Source organism: Pseudogymnoascus destructans (genome assembly GCF_001641265.1).
Source record: "Pseudogymnoascus destructans isolate 20631-21 unplaced genomic scaffold scaffold_8, whole genome shotgun sequence".
Lineage (NCBI taxonomy): Eukaryota > Fungi > Ascomycota > Leotiomycetes > Thelebolales > Thelebolaceae > Pseudogymnoascus > Pseudogymnoascus destructans.
The window spans coordinates 989,892-1,002,276 of NW_020167527.1; the positions used below are offsets into that span (position 1 = coordinate 989,892).

At 48.9% G+C, this 12,385-nt stretch overlaps 4 protein-coding genes across 4 annotated transcripts; 2 read left to right on the forward strand and 2 right to left on the reverse strand.

Annotated features, from left to right (window-relative positions):
• Positions 1 to 27: 27 nt before the first annotated feature.
• VC83_03969 (uncharacterized protein) lies at positions 28 to 2,399 on the forward strand. Its single transcript, XM_024467607.1, has 5 exons — positions 28 to 548; positions 600 to 1,068; positions 1,120 to 1,475; positions 1,534 to 1,785; positions 1,845 to 2,399. The coding sequence occupies exons 1-5, from the start codon at positions 214 to 216 to the stop codon at positions 2,323 to 2,325; spliced, it is 1,893 nt and encodes a 630-aa protein (XP_024324958.1). The 5' UTR covers positions 28 to 213; the 3' UTR covers positions 2,326 to 2,399.
• Positions 2,400 to 2,479: 80 nt separating this feature from the next.
• Positions 2,480 to 2,879, reverse strand: VC83_03970 (uncharacterized protein; the record flags this gene model as incomplete). Its single annotated transcript, XM_024467608.1, has 2 exons — positions 2,480 to 2,742; positions 2,792 to 2,879. The coding sequence occupies 2 exons, from the start codon at positions 2,877 to 2,879 to the stop codon at positions 2,480 to 2,482; spliced, it is 351 nt and encodes a 116-aa protein (XP_024324750.1).
• A 558-nt stretch (positions 2,880 to 3,437) lies between these two features.
• Positions 3,438 to 3,982, forward strand: VC83_03971 (uncharacterized protein; the record flags this gene model as incomplete). Its single annotated transcript, XM_024467609.1, has 2 exons — positions 3,438 to 3,653; positions 3,719 to 3,982. The coding sequence occupies 2 exons, from the start codon at positions 3,438 to 3,440 to the stop codon at positions 3,980 to 3,982; spliced, it is 480 nt and encodes a 159-aa protein (XP_024324751.1).
• A 294-nt stretch (positions 3,983 to 4,276) lies between these two features.
• Positions 4,277 to 4,831, reverse strand: PLC1_5 (Phospholipase C; the record flags this gene model as incomplete). The annotated part of the gene is made up of 1 exon (XM_024467610.1): positions 4,277 to 4,831. The coding sequence occupies one exon, from the start codon at positions 4,829 to 4,831 to the stop codon at positions 4,277 to 4,279; it is 555 nt and encodes a 184-aa protein (XP_024324752.1).
• Between the last annotated feature and the right edge of the window lie 7,554 nt (positions 4,832 to 12,385).

Below are 12,385 nucleotides of genomic sequence, written 5' to 3' on the forward strand. Positions count from 1 at the left end.
GTTTCAGTGATACACTTTGCCCAAATAGGAAGCTGCCCCGATAGAAGGCGGGGTGTGGCGCTAGAACTGCCCCCAACTCCGCTGATTTAAGGCTTGCCATCTCTCGTGTCTGAGGACAACCACGACCAACCAAGTGGAAAGCTTCGACAATACGTTGTGGGTAACGGATAGCGACACCCAGCGCTCGCTCTAGTCGAATCGAAAACCGAAACTATGGAGATGGAGTATATTGTCCACCCAAGCGATATCCAGGAATCCCCCGTCACCACGCAGATCCAGACCCAGCCCAAGACGCCGACCCTGTCCCTTGCCTCGTCAAGCCCTAAACCAGACTCTCATCAGCCTGTTACCCCCGCTGCTGTAGCTACTAAGCCGCCGCGGAAGCGCCAACACTCCAGGGCCGAGGCCGCGTATCCGCGAAAACGTGCCATACAGGCATGCCGGACATGTCGCCTGCGTCGCACTAAATGTGATAATTCGCGACCAGCATGCGGAAAATGCGCGGGCTTAGGGGTAGAATGCATCTATCAGGAAAATGATCACTCCACGTATGTACATACAGAAGAGTCTGGCGCGGGCCTATTTTGACTTGGATGCAGGTTTGATCCAGCCAGTCTGACCATCCTGCAGCGGCTGGATGACTTGGAAGAGCTTCTCCGGAAAAATGCTACGACTGTTTCTCAAGACCAGAATGACAGCCTGACCTCCCCCTCCCTGTCCCTGCCGATCCCCAAGACCCCTGCTCCTCCGTCACTAGAGAGGTCTACGGAATGGCGGCCGTCTTATATCAACATAGAAACTGTTCTCACTTGGCCTGTCTTCGATGACCAGAACTTTGATGAGAGGCTGGATTTGAGATCTCTCCTCCGATCAGACAAGAGCCATGCCGCTTCACCGACTTTACCTATTCCCGCAGATTTCGGACTCTATACTGCTAGCCAGTTGCTACAGCAATTCTTAGACAATGTTCACATTTTCAATCCTATTCTCGAGGAAGCTAAAGTGCGGAAGTATATGAGAGCAGCGAGCTTCAATGGACTCGGATGGGACGCACAGTCGTGCTTACTGGTAATTAAATCGCCGAATCCTAACGTGAGGCAAGTGGGCTTATATTAGTAGCTTCTGATCTACGCTCTTGGTTCTATAGCAGACCCGTATGGGAATTTACCCAAGATCACGGCTTCGGGCTTTCGGCAGTCACCCGAGTTCCTTCAGGCGGAGACTTTCTTCTTTGCAGCTCAGAACCGGATGGGTATGCTGCTATGTGGTAGCGGCGTCATAGAAGCACAATGCTTTTTCCTGGCTGGCGTCTATCTCATGGCAACTTTACGACCAATTGAGGCATGGAAAATGTTTGTCCAGGCCCTGGCGTGCTGTCAAGCCTTCTCCCCACAGCTCTCCATCCGGGACGCTCGAACTGAAGAAGAGTCCAGAATGGAGCAAAGCATTTACTGGACATGCTTCAAGTCTGAATTGTAGGCCCTCCCACTATAACTGCCGAGAGTAAACTTGTTCTAATGAAGTCCGCAACAGAGAGCTTCGACTAGAGCTAAATGTATCCGAGAATAGCGTATGGGACTTGACATATCCCGCCCTTTTTCCATCACCCCCGGAAGGATTAAAGTCTCAAGGCGAAGCGATGTGGTTCTTCTATTTAGCTGAGATAGCCTTACGCCGCCTAGGTAACCGCATACTAAACTATATCTACCGCTACGACTCCTCCGTCGACTCAGACTCCAACATAGAAGACGCAATCCTCGATTTCGAAGGCCAGGCAGACGGCTGGTAAGTCCCCTACTCCGCCCTTTTACTCACCGCAACCCTCGCTCACCCCCGTTTGCTAGGCTCCAATCCCTCCCTGCAGCTCTCGCCCTCAAAACCACCAACCCGGAGCACAAGCAATATGCCGCCCTGCGCTTCATCCTGAATGGCCACCTCCTTGACTGCAACGAGATGATGTACTGGCACTTTGTCGCTGATGCTGTGCACGGGCGCACCCGAGGTAGCTCCACCGAGGCCTTCGTGCGCAAGGGCCTACAAGTGTGCGTGCAGCGGGTCGAGATCAACGAGAAGGGGTTCTACCACCGGCACCACGGGACGTGGCTTATGCTACGGTCATGCACGCGTAGTGCGCTTGTGCTTCTGGCGACGGCGAGGTGTGCGGACCTGGCACCGCTGATGCCGGAGGGATGGGAAAAGGCCGTGGCGAAGGTGATGACCATGTTAGGGTTTTGGAAGGGGGAGTCGAGGGATGTGATGGATCGATTGCAGATCTTGGAGACGCTGGCGGGGTTTGTGGCGCCAGGGATCTTGAATAATAGGTGACTATAGTTAGCGATAATACGACGTATATAGCCCTGAGTGATTGAGCGCCTTTATTTTAATCACGGTTATTATGAACACTGATTGTTATCCGCAGTGTCATGAATACGTTATATTGAATACCTATGGTTCGTAAAGCTACCTATATGCACTACCTCTATAGTCCCAGCCACCATTTCGACTCTTCAATCTCAAAGCTCGCCTTCATCGGCGTCTCCGCACTAGTCGTCCCCACCAAAACATCAGAGACCCATGTATCCCTCTCCTCGTCCCAGTAGCTAGTAGCATACTTCGTCTCGATGGTAACTCTGACGACCTTCGACTGCCCAGCCGCAATATTCTCCTTTGTGAACCCCTTGAGTTCCTTCAGGGGTTTCTTGACACAAGGAGCACGCTGCGCGATGTACACCTGCACGACCTCTGAGCCGTCCCTGTCACCGGTATTCTCAACGAGCACTTGCACAGTTACCAAGTTCGGAGAGGCGGAAGGTAGTGTAGGAGAGACCGTGTCCGAATGGGAACTGTGTCGCCGGTACGCTTATGGGCAAGGAAACCATTGCGAAAGGCGCACATGTGATTTTAGGACCTGCGGTGAATATGCAGAGAAGCCCACTTGGAGGAAGGGGATTTGAGTCATTCTCAGAGCTTGCAGGAAGCTCTGCTGCCGCGATAGTTAACGGAATCCAAGAGACCGGTGTCGTTGCTTCAATCAAGCATTTTATAGCCAACGACCAGGAGCACCAAAGGATGGCGGGTGACTCAATAATTACTGAGAGAGCATTGAGAGAGAGATATTTTCTTCCCTTCCAGATTGCTGTTAGAGATTCGAAGCCTGGTTCATTTATGAGCTCATACAATAAGCTCGGTGGAACACACGTTGCATCCTTGATCATATCCTTAGGAAGGAATGGGGATGGGAGGGACTAATAATGAGCGACTGGTAAGTCTTCTTCCTGGATATTCAAAGAATATCGCGTGTAGCTGCATTGAAACCTATCACATATGAATAGGTATGGTATGGTACATACTCAACAAGCGAGGCGATGAACGCAGGTTTAGATTTGGAAATGCCTGGTCCGTCGAGATGGCGAGCACAGTAAGTGACGCATGCTCTTATGGCCAATAAGATCTCAAAGCAGACTCTGAATGCGAGAGTTCGCGAAGTTCTGAGGCTTGTGAGCCGAGTTGCAAAGACTGGAGTCCCTGGGAATGCCCCAGAGGGATCGAGAGACACCCCAGAGACATCAGCACTACTGAGGAAGATTGGCGGAGAGAGCATTGTTTTGCTCAAGAATGACAATAAGGCACTCCCATTGGATAAGTCCAAGACAGTAAGTCATCGCCTTGGTTGCTATCTTCTCGCATGCGACCGCTTCTAATGCTTACTTGACTTTAGGTCGCTGTTATAGGTCCAAATACGAAGATAGCAGCTTACTGTGGTGGTGGCTCAGCTACGCTACTCCCATACTACGCTACAACGCCGTTCGATGGGATTGCGGCAAATGCAAAAGAGACGAAGTACTCGGTGGGATGCTACTCTCATGTCCTCCTTCCTCTGCTTGGTCAGAATCTGAAAACAGCGGATGGCAAAGTTGGTGTCACATTTAAAGCCTTTACCGACCCCGTTGAAGTCAGTAACCGAGAGCAGTGTAGTCGATAGTTGAACGCCGTTTCAACGACGTCGTTTTGAGGCTCTTGAACTAACTGTCGTTTTGCTACCTGTAAACCAACTGTAGTCAGTTTCTGTATGCCCAACGTAACGATGTCATTAAGAACCAACGGACAAACTTACCTACAAATATGCCTCTATAGTGTCTCTAGCGGCTTCCTCAACTCCTGGCCCCTTTAAGATGGCATTCTTTGCAACCGCCATATCTCTCACTTCCATCCCCACTCTAATAGGCCAGTCCACGACTTCAAGCACTCCAAAAAGTCAATCATACGTATGCCCAGCTTATTCCGGCGATCCGAAAGAGTGATTTTTGCCGCAGAAAACGCGCGTTCTGGATCTGAGGACATTGCCGGAAGAGAGAGCATATCGAGAGCCATTTTGGAGAGATTCGCGTAGGCCTTTTGTTGCAGGTTCAAGCCACCACTCAATAGCGCTCTGGTAGCCCAAAACACGCTCTGCTTTACAGTAGTAATCGAATTCGTCTACAACTGCAATTGGCGTATCAATAGAGTTCAGCCAGAGCTCGAATTCGTTAGTAGACGTGGTGGCAGGCGCAATAGAGGTTGGAATAGTCAATTCTGGCTTGTATTCCTCCTCCCACAACTTCTTGATACTCTTCTTCACCTTTTCTTGCCAAGTTGGCCTCCAAAATTGCTCGATATAGTGCCATTTGCGCGCGGGGTTGAGAAGGAGAGCTGCAGCGTAGGCAGGAGATTCGTCGCTTTTGCTGTAATATTTGTCCATCTTCTGCCACCCCGAATTGACCATTGTAGACAGCTTGACGTCATCTTTGTACTTGTCTTTTGACTTTTCGAAGTGAGCGAGTATAAAATCCATTGAAGGTAAGATGCGATCGAGAGAAGCTCCAAAGCCTTCAAGGATTTCGTGGATGATTTCATAACCTCCAAAAAGCTCTTAATCTCACCTAAAATCCTCCAATCTTCAGCATCCAAGTGATCTCGATCAATTTCCGCCTCTCCATAAGAGAGGTGATACTCTTTAATAGCATCTTGTACTAATAGCGCAACCTCAATCATAACATACCAAGAGTTCCATCGCGTTGAGTTATCTTGTGAAGGTGACGATTACCTGACAACCCAAGAAACCTCTGCAACCGCAAGGTGCTGCGTTGGATGAAAACGACGAAATTATGAAGCTTCCCCAGAGGTCCCTTTTGGCGCCATTCTCTTATCTGTTCCAGTGTTTGTTGTAGCCATCGATTTGTCAATTGTTCCTCCTCTGCAGACTCGAGCGTTTCGTCGTCTGTAACAAATAGGAAGGATTTCACAGAGAGGTTGATAATGTGGCCAGAACAGTGTAATCTGTGAGTGCCTGGATTGTATCGAATGCTGAATGATTCACGGAGATCTCACCAAAATTGTTAGCAAAAGCTGTGAGAAAAGCAGTAAACATACCAAGTGCGACATGCTTTATCACGACATCATTGTCAAAGGCGTTATCCATCATAAAATATCCCAAATTGTGCTGAACCTCCCAATCCTTAATAACCTCCATCACTACAAAAGCTAGATTCTCTCCTGTTTTGTTGCCATAGACCTCTTTCATACCTGCCATGGTTCTTCTCACCTTTCCATTCGCTCTGACGTAATGAAAGATTATAACGAGTATTGGGAGGCCATTTGTTGATGTCCACATATCGCAGGAAACGTGTATCTTTGACCGCGCATTCTTGACGTTGTTTTTAACTCTCTTCTTGTGAGCATTGACTTGTCGTTCTACCCATATGCTAATTGTAGAGTGAGCACGAGGAAGCCAGCATATAGTGTCAGGGTTGATATATTCGAGCAAATCACGGAATTCTTGTCGTTCAACGAGTCGCAAAGGTTGGGAGCACACGGAGATAAATCTGCAGATAGTTAGCATTAAAAAGAGGTGAGGATGACTATCATATCTGGTGTAAAGAAGCTCTAGTCGGTCTGGATCGATGGAATCACCACCAGTTGTCCCCATATTCCTACGCTTGAACTGATGCTCTTCTCCCATCTCGAATTGTCGTTTGAAACCAGCGGCTAGAGCTTGTTGACGTGTAGAGTCGCTAGAGGTGACTGGTGTTCCTCGAGGGTCTCCCTTCTTTAATCCATGGGTAGCCAAATGATCCTCTGCAGACCTTGTGCCACCGTTTGTATGGTAGGTCTTCATACAGTAACCACAGCACCATAATTCCTTTCCTGTAATGTCATCATAGTATCGTTCTTCAATGTTTTCACTCGGCATATGCTGAAAGATCCAGGCCCAGCGTTTACCTGCCTTTTCAGCGGGCTCAGGGGGGTCGGCAGGCTCTGAAGGTGCTCTGCGAGTTGTTGGATCCAAATCGATGGGAACTAGAGGTGCTGTATCATTTCCTGTGGGCGGAGGAGCGAAACTTAGATGAACTTGATGTCCCCCTCTTCTTCTAGGGGTTCAAGAGCCTCTAGAGCTGTTGGTGTTGTTGTTTGAATGACGACGAGTTGTTGAAGGAGCCATTTTAGATGTTCTAAAGCCTATATATCCTCAAAAAAAACTTCGTGAGGAACGACTCAACTTCAACAAGTTATTATATCACAATCACATCGCCCAAAATTACGAACGGCACGCTAAATGAAAGATCTCCATTGTGGCTTCAATTTAAAATTAATTCTACGTAATTATGGTGAGATTTGGTTGATCCTCACGCTCAATTGTCTCATTTTCTCCTTGACTTTCTTGCTGCTAGGGGCGCAGCGCTATCCGCGGCCCGCAGCCAAAAAACTAGCCAAAACAGGTTACAACAGACCCGTTCCGTTGGGAATCTGACCAACCAACGGCCGTTTAAGGGGCCTAAAATGGACGCCAGTCCATTTAGGGTACAGTATTATCTCGTTAAGTCGATGTAATTGGTCATGCATAAATATATTGACTTATAGAAATATCAAGTTAGAAAGTGATCTGAAGTAGACCCGAAGTAAGCCCTCAGCTAAACCATCCATCCATCCAACATGCCTTGAACCAACTTATTGGCCTGTTTGGCCACTAATTGCCTCTCCACGCGCTCTAAAGAGCGCAAAAATGATGCTGGATCTGTGATGCCACTATTCTCAGATTCTGAGAACTCAATCAGAACTTGGAGGGCTTGTACAGCATTCTGTGTGGTGAGCACAGGATGCTGGGGCTCCTCATCATCATCATCTTGAGCATCGGAAACCTGTATATATGGAGCCATCGCCTACTGTAGAATTGTGCCCTCATCTAAGCCTCCCTCCACCTCTTGTATTGCCTCCTCCGCTGGATTCAAAAAGTTCGAAGGTGTAATGGTGGGTGCACCAGATGTGAGAATCTAGCCACCCAAGGAAGGGATGAATTTACTAAGACAACACACTGTCTTAGAAAACAGAGCCAAAGGGTCGTAGCTTAGACTATTCCACAACGCAGCAATTAGGTGTGTGATGTAGTGAAGTGGTTCAGACAAGTTGCAACAAATGTTGACTCTGGGAACTCAGGGGTAAGTCAGGGGTTAACACCTCACTGACTTTTCAGAAACAAGGAGTAACAAGATCAATGCTTGGAAGCTTGGAAAAGACGTAGAAGTATGTGATAGTCAATTTACTGTATTGTCTGCTTGCCCTTTCTTAAGGAAAGGGCAATCCTATTTATGCTAAAGGAATGTAGTTCTCTCATTTTCCAAGACTTTCCATGACTTACCAGGCTTGGTAACTGTAGTCGATGTAAGAGAATCCCATAGAACCATCTCTTAGGTTCGTAGCCTATAGGAAGTAAAAGGAGGTCCAAGGTCAGAGTACCCCTATAGACAAATTATGTCATAGACAAATTATGTCACAGACAAATTATGCCATAACTTAACCAATCTTGTGGGTAACTAAAGAGCGATGACATATAATGAATCATAGAGGTTCGTAGGAGCTTTTAGAGCTATCGTTCATGCTCCTAGGCCTCTAGTTGGTAGAGATATGTCATGTGGTAGTATGAGTGATGTCATGTAATGAATCATAGAGGGTTGTAGAGATATGCTATGTGGTAATATCGGCCCAGTAACTAAGGAGCAATGACGTGTAATGAATCATAGATGGTTGTAGCAATCGTTGAGTAGTATTGCTCTTGTTGTTGGTCTGATAAGCCAAAATATGTATAGTGACTTGTAGGTTTGAGGAGGAGATTTCCAAGTTTGCTTTTGAGTTTGATAGCAAACTGAGTGCAACGAATGTCAGTATGACAGAAAGGTCCATAGTGTAACGCTGACTTCTAAATGATAGAAGACACAGAGGTTCTCTTGCGTAAAGGTTTACTTATCAGAGGAGGCAGGGGATCAGACACAAAGGCTTCAAGTAACACGTTACTAGTATATAACAAATACTGTATTGAGTTGAGCACGAAGCTCCTATCTAAGGAAATACTATCTACTTATATAGTGGCGTCGTGCCTAGTGGACTCTTGGGAACTCACTCGAGTCCTCGGAGTCCTGGACTCTTAGGATTCTTCTCATCATCCTGCGAGTCCGTCACGTGCCTAGTGGACTCCTGGGAACTCACTCGAGTCCTGGGAGTCCTGGACTCTTAGGACTCTTCTCATCATCCTGCGAGTCCGTCACGTGATACTTTCGGAACTACTATTCTCCGCTGCCCCTCCAGGTACCAGGGCCGGTCTCATGCGACCTCCCTCCTTCCTGTCCTGTAGTTGGCCAGCCTTCTTGTTCCGTCGTAACACATAGCGTCTGATATATGACCAGCTTGTTGTACTCGAGTATATAAGTCGTTTAGAACAGGGAGTGGGTGTATAGGAAGCTGTATTGGGCGTAAAAGAATTGTGCTTTTTCGAAAGCAATTGTAGATAGTCGTATTTGTAACGTCATGATGCCATGATCGAATAAGCCAGCAAATTGCAAAGTGTATTGTCATTGTTTTGATTGGATCCAGGTTGTTGCTAAAAGATTCGAGCATGAACTCGAGCCATTGCCGACGATAATAGCTTTTTAAAGAGGCTATAATACCTTGATCGAGAGGTTGATATCGACTGGTCGCATTTGGAGGAAGCCAGATAATTCATATATTTGGAGGAGGAGGCGTCGATTCCACTGCAGCGATATAGGCTGAGAAGTTATCCATTGTAAGCAGTATAGAACGTGACGTACCAATATGAGTATAGAAAGCATTTAGCCAATCTGCCATAACAAATTGATTCATCCAAGCCTTCTTATTCCACCTCCAAACCCCACCCATTGCCCCTACATCAACGTGTTGTAAAGCTCGAGGCTTTTTAGCCTTTCCAATAAACCAAAGAGGAAGTCGATCTGTTCCAGCAGCATTAACACAAATGGCTACTGATATGCGTGCTTTGTCCTTCTTCTGTCCTGGAGTTGATAATGTTGTAAAGCCCTTTGAAGGGCTCATCCTCCAGTAAAGCCCAGTCTCATCCATGTTGTAAATATTGTCCTCTAAAAATTCCCCCGCAATAGTTTGTATAGCCTTCATTTGTTCTTCTGCAGTGACACCAATAGATCCAGCTTCGCCATGTAGAGTTCGATATAATATATTATGCCGTTGTCGAAACTTTACGATCCATCCGTAGCTAAATTCTGGCGTAGGTAGTCCACGGTATTGTGGTAGCTGATTCCAGATAATCTTCGCCTTTGATTGTAAGATTTCTGTAGTTGTAATGCCGCCACGCTCTTCAATAAGCCTCTGCCAGTCGTAAAGAGCAGCTTCTAATTCAGGCCAGGCGACAGCGCAGCGACGCTGAGCTTTAGAGCTGTTTGTTTCCAGAGTATTAGAAGTAGCGTCAAGGTCCAAAAATTGAGAGCTAAGGGATTCTGAGACTGTAGATTGGCTAAGTCGACGATTGTATTTCTTGAGGAACCACTGTATAGTGGCCTTTTGTGTAGGTTTCGGATGGTGAGATTGATGCCAGGTTCGGAGGGCTTTTCGCTGTTCGAGAGACATAGAATAGAGCTTTTTCGAAGGCATTTTGAAGGTATTCTAAGAGTAGTCCAGTAATTAGTTTAAGTCGATAATTGGGAAAAGGGACTCAATATTGTGTGTATCGTGATTTGTATGACGAATGGAAGGATCCGAAGAAAGTTATCGAGTTATCCAGAAAATCGACTAATCATGTATCAACTTAACGAGATAATACTGTATTGATAGTTAGCGTTGGGTAAATAGATCTTTACAGGGGTTGTGCAGGGTATATAGATCTTTTGCCCATAATTTTATGGGCAAAAACTCCATCTACCCGGTACAAAGGTGAAAAAACGCCATCTACCCGGCAAGCGCTTATCCCCTTTCGGAACCCGCAACAGGCCAATGAGAGCACGTACTCTCATGTGGCCTTTTCGAAACAATTGAGCTGGCAACACTTGCCAACTCAATTGTACGGTAAGTCGGGGGTTAAATTCCATCTAGAGCCCCGCTGACCCCTCCTAGGATCTCTCTCTCCCTCGCTCCTCTGACCCCTCGAAACCCCCCTCGGAAGCCCTCGCGCGAGGCACAAACTCCCGCCTCCCCGCCCCCGCCCCCGCATCTGACGATGGCCTCGCTGGCCGAACTCGCTGTCCCTGTCGACGGCAGCGAGTTCCTCGACTTAGACGCTTGGTCCCGCGCCCTAGACGACTGGGCCGTCAAGGAGAAGTTCTCCTGGCAGCTCCAGAGGAGGGACAAAGACCGGGCAACGGCCGTTTGTCCCGAGGAGGGCTGTGCCTGGCGTGTCCGAGCCAGCCCTGACGACGAGCAATGGAAGCTCGTCGTCGTTGAGGGGGCACACACTTGCGTGGGGAGGGGGCAGCAGAAGTTTGCCTCCTCCTCAAAGGCAGAATGGCTGGACGGCGTGGTCTCTCGACACCTACGGGTGTCGAAGAAGACCACGCCAAGGGAGATTGTTGAGCTCCTCCGCGTTCGATTCGCGGAGGGGATTCTCTACGGGAGGGTGCAGCAATCGTTGCTACGCCTTCTCGTAGGGGATATTGGAGCGCAGAGGCATAGCTTTCAGCTATTGCCCTCATATAAGCGCCTCCTGGAAGCATCTGCTCTAGGAGTTCATGTTGATCTCGTTCGAGATCGACACGACCGATTCCAACGGATCTTTGTGTGCCCTGCGGAGAGCAGGGCCACGTTCCAAGCCTCACGCCGGCTTGTTGCGGTGGACGGGACCTTCTTAAAGGCCCGTTTCATCCTTACTCTTCTTGTGGCCGTTGGCATTGATGCTAACGGCCACATTGTGCCACTTGCTTGGGCAGTGGCTGAGTCGGAGAACGCGGACTCTTGGGAGTGGTTTTTGAACCACCTCAAGTGGTCCCTCCCAGAGCTCGTGAGCGAGCCAAGCACCCTTGTCTCTGATAGAGACAAGGGGCTTCTTATTGCGGAGAGAACTCTCTCTCCGCAGGTGGCGATAGCTCATTGCTGTCGTCACCTCTCTGAGAATTTCTCAGAGCGGTTTGGGAGGGGCCTTCTACCCCTCTTCTGGAAGATTGCCCGGGCCACAACTGTGGCCCAATTCGACGGGCTTTTGGAGGAGCTTCGGGCTTTAAAGCCTGAAGCATCAGCATACCTTTATGGTGCCGAGCCCGAACGGTGGGCTCTGGCGAAGTTTCGTGGCCGTCGATACGGCCACGATACTTCAAATATTGCAGAGAGCTTTAATAAGCTCATCCGCACAGATCGAGAGCTCCCAATCGTGGAGCTTCTCGATGCGCTCTGGCACCGGGTGATGGCCCAGCGTGCGGAGCGCTCTCTTTTGGCTGTGGAGGCCATTGCTAAAGGGCAATGGCCTCCTCTCCTCACTAGGTTGGTGGAGGAGGGGAGGAACTGGGCCCATGGCAATGGGCTCCAGATATCCTCCCTAACAGAGGCACGGGTAGTCCAGCCAAATGGCAGGATCTACCTCGTTGACCTGACGGCAAGAACTTGTTCTTGCCGTCGATACCAAGAGAATGGCGTGCCTTGTGGGCACGCCATGACTCTTATATTTCGACAAGGGAGTCAATTGACTCCCTTTCTTCCGACAGAGCTGTCTGCCGCGTGCTGGCAGAGGCAGTATCAACTGCCTCTGCCTCCTGTCTCTGTCGAGGGTCTTTCGATAGACCCTGACGCCTTAGGAGGAATCTGTGACCCCCCAGTCACCCGAATCCCCCGAGGCCGTCCCCGAAAAGAGAGGGTTCGGAGGGAAGATGCCCGGCGTCCTCGAGGACGCCAGGAACGACGGGATCATGGAGGACTTCTGCCGCTTGGGGCAGTCGTTGCCGCCGTGCCGGACTTGGTCCGTACACGCTGCGGCACCTGCGGCGAGCCTGGGCACAATGCCAGGACTTGCCGCAGGCCTCACAATTGACCTGTTCTCATATGAGAACAGGTCAGTTTACAGGGGGGGTTACGGGGGGAGTTATGGGGGGTTTACGGCCTGTTCTCA

What these genes read in the sequence shown, in the direction of transcription:
- VC83_03969 (XM_024467607.1), top strand. Translation starts at nt 214, where the DNA reads ATGGAGATGGAGTATATTGTCCACCCAAGCGATATCCAGGAATCCCCC. An exon ending in ACGCACAGTCGTGCTTACTG is followed by an intron (nt 1,069 to 1,119) that starts GTAATTAAATCG and finishes TTATATTAGTAG; the next exon opens with CTTCTGATCTACGCTCTTGG. An exon ending in ACATGCTTCAAGTCTGAATT is followed by an intron (nt 1,476 to 1,533) that starts GTAGGCCCTCCC and finishes AGTCCGCAACAG; the next exon opens with AGAGCTTCGACTAGAGCTAA.